General features: G+C 33.6%; 1 protein-coding gene across 1 annotated transcript; it reads left to right on the forward strand.

Moving 5' to 3' along the window:
• Nucleotides 1-637: 637 nt before the first annotated feature.
• On the forward strand, nucleotides 638-6,151 carry LOC149159351 (putative LRR receptor-like serine/threonine-protein kinase At1g67720). Its single transcript, XM_089434264.1, has 13 exons — nucleotides 638-728; nucleotides 845-1,385; nucleotides 1,690-2,177; nucleotides 2,380-2,506; nucleotides 2,604-2,675; nucleotides 3,690-3,782; nucleotides 4,036-4,107; nucleotides 4,230-4,671; nucleotides 4,812-4,938; nucleotides 5,103-5,168; nucleotides 5,359-5,557; nucleotides 5,695-5,827; nucleotides 5,918-6,151. Exons 1-13 carry the CDS (start codon nucleotides 638-640, stop codon nucleotides 6,149-6,151), a joined length of 2,685 nt encoding a protein of 894 aa, XP_089290390.1.
• The last annotated feature ends 758 nt before the right edge of the window (nucleotides 6,152-6,909 follow it).

A 6,909-nucleotide genomic window follows, 5' to 3' on the forward strand; every position in this document is an offset into this window, starting at 1 on the left:
AAACAAGAGATTTAACCTAAACCAAAACATCTACATCTCACAAATTACATAATATTATAAAAATAAATGATTTTATAAAAGATAAATTATTCTATAATATTCTCAAATTACTTAATATTGTAAAAATAAATAATTTTATAAACGATAAATTATTCTATAATATTCTACAAATATGTTTTCTTTTAAGATCACATAATATGGCATAGTTTAAATTCATATATTTTAAATTATAAAAATAATTATTTTATTATAAAAATAAATTAGGTGAGAAAAGGCAAAAAGTAGCCTCTAACCCTAAAAACTGAGAACCTATTAAAAAGGTTAAAATTGAACTTCAGATTCTACTCAGCTGAAACCCCTTCACACTGTCATGAGAAGTTGGAACGGAAACCTCAGAATCTTCCCCGATCACTTCGGAGATCATGATCGCACCTCCCAATAGACTTTCCCACGACGCTGCCTCTCACAGGCCGATTTCTCTCGCCGTTAAATAAATGAAAAAAGAGTTAAGAAAGGGTGCAGGAATTCGCAGACTCGCGGGGATCCTGCTGCAGATAGGAAGCGTCCTGTGTGAATCCTTCGCTTCCAATTTGCTATTCTAACTGAAAAGCACCTTTCTATGAAAGTACGTGAGACGATGGACAAAATTGGCTATGGTAAATGGGGCGGTTGGACAGCACCACTAACTTTGCTTCTATGTTTCGTGGCTGCAACTACTGCTCAACCAGGTCATTTAACATTCTATATTGAAGACAAGGAGTAATTTCAAGGATTTTCATTTGAATACATTGTATTATTATTGTGCTCATTGTTTATTTGTTTTGCTATTGATATTGTTTTACAGGATTTTTGAGTATTGATTGCGGAAGTAGCACAAATTACAGTGACATAAACAATATAAGATGGGTCACTGATGATAATTACATTGACCACCTCGGTCAGAGAGCAAACATAGGGAATGTGAGTGAGAAATCCTATGGTCTACGCTTCTTTCCAAAGCCTCTCAACAAATCTTGCTATCACTTGCCTGTAGAACCTCACGTGCCTTACCTCGTAAGGTTATCGTTCTCGACATTATGGTCCATTGTTAGAAATTACAGTGGACTCCAAACAGAGATAAGCTTCGCTTTCTCTATTGAAACAAACGGTACGTTGTATATGAGAAACCTAACAGTCGACCTAGAAGGAAGTTATGCTGAAAGGATATTGGCTAGTTCTGGCACAGTCCTATACATTTGCTTGGTCAGAACCTTGGAGTCTGATGATCCTTTTATCTCTGCTATTGAATTAAGGAAGCTGCAAGAGGGAATGTATGGACAGGTTAAGCCAGGGACAATATTGAAATACATATGGAGAACTGATATTGGTGGCAATTCGAGAATTAGGTAAGCATTTTGAACTTTATATATTTACCCATCATAATTGTCTACCCAATGGTATTGGAATTCATATACATTGAAACTAGTTTACACCGATAAATTTAAACCAGGCAAATTTAACGAGCTGAAAGACAAATGACAAATGGGGTATTTTCAGAATATTCAGCGATCAAACAGACATGAACTCGCTCAATTATCTTTATTACAACAATAAATTTATACCATGGGATAGCCACTTTCGATGCAGTACGGCTCGTAATATTTTTTGTATGGCTTGAATTTAATGGCTTTGTATGGTTAATTTGTGCAGGTATCCTTACGACAACTTTGACCGCATATGGGGACCAGGTGTCCCTTCGAATAATTTAAAGTTGAGCATGGTGAAAGTTGTAAGTTCTAACGAGGCAACATCAATAAACAATACTAAAGACCTTCCTCCACCTGCTGTCATGCAAACGGCGTGGATTTTAAACAGCTCCGAACCGGCTCAGTTCTCTCTAGGACCATTCGACGAAGGAGGGAAAAGATCATTACTAATTTTGTATTTTGCAGAAGTCCAGATGCTAGATATCTCTGAATCCAGATCTTTTTACATCACAATAAATGGTGGAAAAAGGTTGGAGACCATTACTCTGCCACGAAATTATTCTGCTCTAGAGCTCACAATCCCATCCAATCAAACGGATGACTTCCAATTTGCCCTCGTGGAGGCCACTTACTCCACCTTACCTCCAATTATCAACGCTTTTGAGTACCACACCGTGTTTGATACCCAACCAGCGACAAATCTCCAAGATAGTAAGTGCCCTCACTAAACTTTTAATATTCAAAATTTATGATCTGCACAACGTTCTTAATATGTTGTTTCGAAGGTTAAAATGATATACGTGTTATCTGCACATTTCCAATAGTTGCCTATGCGTTTACATTGACTGCGTTTTATATGGTTACAGTGAAGTGTAATAATTGAATACCTAACAAAATAGTTCTTAAAGTACAGTTGAAGCTATCGTAGCTATCAAGGAAATGTTTAATATGAGGGCTTGGATTTCTGATCCCTGCTTTTTGATCGAGTGGGATGGAATTCACTGCGATAATAGCACTTCTGTAATAAGAATTTCCGAAATGTAAGTTTCAATTTTTGTGTTTTCTACCTTTCTTTGCTTTTATGGAATGGTAAGACTGTAATCTTTCAGGAATATCCAAATGTCTTTTTGTTGACAGCAATTTGTCTACGATGAATCTGAATGGATTGGTTCCTGAGCAAATTGGACAACTGACTGCGTTAGTTAAAGTGTAAGTATAATTTTATAATTTTGTATTAACATTATTTTTTAATTTTAATATTAAAAAATTATAAAAATTAAAGGATTAAAAGAGTTAATTTTATAAAAATATGGTGAGATTAAATTTTAGTGATTTTATTTAAATAATATTAATTAATTTATAAATAAATATAATATTTAATATAAAGAAGGTTGATCTAATTATTTTTTAAACAAAATTAACTTAAAGACCTAACCTAGATTAAATATTTCACAACCCAATTTAATCCAAAATAAACATATATTTGTTTAACTTAAAGACATAACCTAGATTAAATATTTCACAACCCAATTTAATCCAAAATAAACATATATAATTTATATTAACGTTTCAAATAATTTTTTGGCTTTTAAAATACTTATATCTTAAAATTTTAATTATTTGAAAGTAATATATCAAAAAATTATTATAAATTTATATTAAAATAATAATAATTAATAAATAAATAAAATTTTATTTAGTTTTAAATTAAAAACAAAAATATTAATTAATTAATTTTAATCTTTAATCTACGTTTAAGCGAATCTTTAATTTATCAAGCCTTTAAAAAAATTTAGTTTAGAATATTGAATTATAAATATTATTTTTAAACACTATAATATTTAATATTTATAATAACATCTTAATATAATTTGATAATAACGTTATAATATGAGCTGATAATATTATTTCGAAAAACTAGTATCGATTTATAACGTCGCTTTGGGTAAAATATTATCTGTATATATAACCAGAATATAGAGATTTATGCACATCAATTTGTGAGTTACACAGAAAAACAGTGGATATCAGGAATACACAATCTTTGATGAAACGGTCATTTATAAATCTCAAGTCCATTTGATATAATCTATCATGGTGCTGGTTAACTAGAGACACTCGAATCCTTAAATTTAAATTTATGTATTGTTTTTCATTTTGTGCTTTTCAATTCTTTGTTTTCATTTTTAAATAAAATTAGACTGGGTAAGTATTAAAAAACAGGATTGTCAATGGTCGATCAACCAGGTCACTCGACAATAACAATCTCATGGGACCTTTGCCGGACTTTTCGAATTTAACAAAGTTGGAGAGACTGTAAGTTGGTTGTCGATATAAAATTTTAAGTGTCTTTTCTGCAGACTTTCACCAAACATTTTCAGTAAAGATTGGTTATCCACCATTTTCTTTGTGACACAGACATTTACAAAACAACAACCTCAACGGTAGTCTTCCAGACTGGCTATCTGCACTTAAAAACCTTAAAGAATTGTAAGGCTTCTTTGCCCTCCTATTTTCTTATGCAAATTCTAGGTTATATCGATTTTTAATCTTTATCTGAATATTACAGGTTTGTAGAGAATAACAATTTCAGTGGTGAAATTCCTCAACAACTCCTGCATAACCCTTCATTGACACTCAAGTAATCAAATATCTATTTATATTATATACATCCAACATTTTGAATGCCAAAGACAATTATTATTAATCCAGTTGAAATTCTAATTAATCTGATTGAAAATCTCTTTCTTTCATCTGTACCAGGTACTCTGGAAACCCCTACCTATCTACTCTTGATTCAGTGGAACATAAGCCTCCGAATCCTAGACACAAGAAATTGAGGGAACAACTTGCCCTCGGAATAACACTCAGCGGAGTTCCAATCATCGTACTATCGTTGATAGCGGGTATTGTTCTGTATCGGAAAAAGAAAGAGTGCGTCACAACTGAAAGCAATGGGGTGGAAAATGTTGTGCACTTTACGCCCAAGGAATGGATTGACGCAACTAATATGGAACCAAATTCAGCAAAGACCTGTGCCTTCACTCTAGATCAGATGATGACTGCCACACAAAAATTTAGTGTGAAAATCGGAAAAGGGGGCTTTGGCCCTGTGTTCTTTGGTAAATTGCCGGAAGGAAAGGATATTGCGGTAAAAGTTCTCTCATTGTTCTCCAAGCAAGGAGTTCACCAGTTTCTAAACGAGGTAATTCTGAGATTCTATTTTTCCATTTGGACATAGTATCACAGCTCAATTTCTAGCTGCAATCTTGTAGTGGCTTTAAACATATTCCCAAATAAGCATGCAGAGTAAAATGTATAACTCCGGGTTCATTTGATGAACAGATTGATGTTCTTTCCAGAGTTCATCACAAGAACTTAGTGACTTTACTGGGATATTGTAATGAATCCAAAGAACTTATGATAATCTACGAGCACATGTCCGGAGGGTCCTTAAGGGATCGCCTTTATGGTAAATATATATATAACTTTCTCATAAATATAATGGTGTCCAAAGTTAACGATTCTCATTTAGCTCTTACTTTCCAAGGGATCGCCTTTATGGTAACTATATATAACTATCTAGTAAATATAATGGTGTTCAATTCTCATTTAGCTTTTACTTTCTTTTCCCAGGTCTTAACGCAGGTTCGAAACTAAATTGGAAAACAAGGGTGAAAATAGCTTTAGATGCAGCACAGGGTAGTTTTTTCATGTCCTCTTTGTTGTGATGTATTTTATTAGGATTTAAACGTTGGTAGATGTAGACTCTATGCTTCAAAAGGAAAACGACATACTTTTTCAAGCAATTTCTTATGTAAATTTCTATTTTCTCTTAAAGGCACTTAAGGCAATTAATGCCTAACAAAATGTCTGCCATTTTTATTCGAAGGATTGGAATACATGCACGTAGCTTGTACTCCGAAGATTATTCATAGGGATGTGAAAACAGCAAACATTCTTCTAGACAGCAATTTAAAAGGAAAACTTGGTGACTTTGGTCTTTCAAAGATATGGATTGATGAGGAGGATGGGGAGGCTTCTCATGTTACCACTATGGTGAAAGGAACGGCAGGATACCTTGATCCAGAGTATATCACACTTAACTTGTACTCTCTTTAAAATATTAGTGATGGTGAAGGAATTGAATTGTATTTGTTGTAGAATCTCATTCTTTCATTTTTATTGCCATACTTAGTTCATATTTTCTTTTTGTTCTGTTTAACAGGTATTTTAGCACTCAAAGGTTGACTGAGAAGAGTGATGTATATAGTTTTGGAGTAGTTTTGTTAGAGATCATATGCGGTAGACAACCTATAGATGCAAAGCTATCTTTAGACAAATTAAACATCATTCAATGGGTGAGGAATCTGGTCATTATTCTTTAAGAGTATTAAAACCGTTTTGTGATTCATAAAAACTAATGATAATATTGATGTTCCTATTTCCAGGCTACACCTTTTGTGGAGATGGACACAATTCCTGGAAAAGTGGAGATGGACACAATTCCTGGAAAAATAGAAGAGATCATTGACAAAGAGTTGAGTGAAAATTACAACATAATGTCCATCACTCGTGTTGCCAATGTAGCCATAAGATGTGTGAAGGCTGAATCGTTTTGCAGGCCGAGTATCAGTGAAGTAGTTGCAGAGCTGAGGGAGGCTATTAAACTTGAGGAGATGTAATTCCATAAGGTCGCAACATTCTGGATCTGGATGGAAAGGAGATCAGTTGTTATCCGAAAACAAAACCATACCTGTATAGTGGTTTCTAAACATGCATAAAAAAATGATTCTATCTATCTGCAAGTTCCATGTGCAAATAGTTTGACATGCACTCACTAATGGAAAGCAATCCAAAGTAGTATGGATTATTTTAAGTTCAAATATCTCACGAGGTACTACACTACAGATTCCATTGTTCTTTTGTCAAGCTGCAAACCTCTAAAAACAATGTAACCAGTGAAAATACTAACTAGTTAAATCAGAAAATCCAAAATTAGTGCGCGCACATGATGCAGAATACCAGCTCCTATGTAGAATGAATTTAGGTAAATTTTCACCAAGATACCATAGAACAAACATCCAAAATCTTAAATTAAATTTGGGGCTAGTTGTGATAATAATCGGAAGCCATGGCATCTACTAACCAAGTTTTCCAGGTGTGTCACGTCAACCTTAATACCTCTAAGTGTTTTGTAATCCAATTTTAAACAAAAGCTCTCAGAATTTAAGGAAACCATTTAAAGTAAAAACTAAGCAGTTGAGTAGTTGGAATTGCATATTAAAGACTGAAATTTTACGAAAAGAGTCGAATCAGATCTTCATCAAAGGATTTTATCTGTGGATACAATCAGGATCATCCCCTGGCCTTGACATGATATCCACAGGAATAAACCTTTCCTCCGCCTGCCCCGAAGGCGTGCAGAGAGGAAAAAGGAACA

The sequence above is a fragment of the Pinus tabuliformis genome, chromosome 5_2, assembly GCF_031772625.1.
Source record: "Pinus tabuliformis cultivar Carrire ecotype Pingquan chromosome 5_2, CPIR1, whole genome shotgun sequence".
NCBI classification, from domain to species: Eukaryota; Viridiplantae; Streptophyta; class Pinopsida; order Pinales; family Pinaceae; genus Pinus; species Pinus tabuliformis.

Coding starts and splice junctions, on each gene's coding strand:
- LOC149159351 (XM_089434264.1), top strand. CDS start 638: ATGGACAAAATTGGCTATGGTAAATGGGGCGGTTGGACAGCACCACTA. Junction 3,783..4,035: donor TTAACAAAGTTGGAGAGACT/GTAAGTTGGTTG, acceptor TGAATATTACAG/GTTTGTAGAGAATAACAATT. Junction 5,828..5,917: donor AATTAAACATCATTCAATGG/GTGAGGAATCTG, acceptor TCCTATTTCCAG/GCTACACCTTTTGTGGAGAT.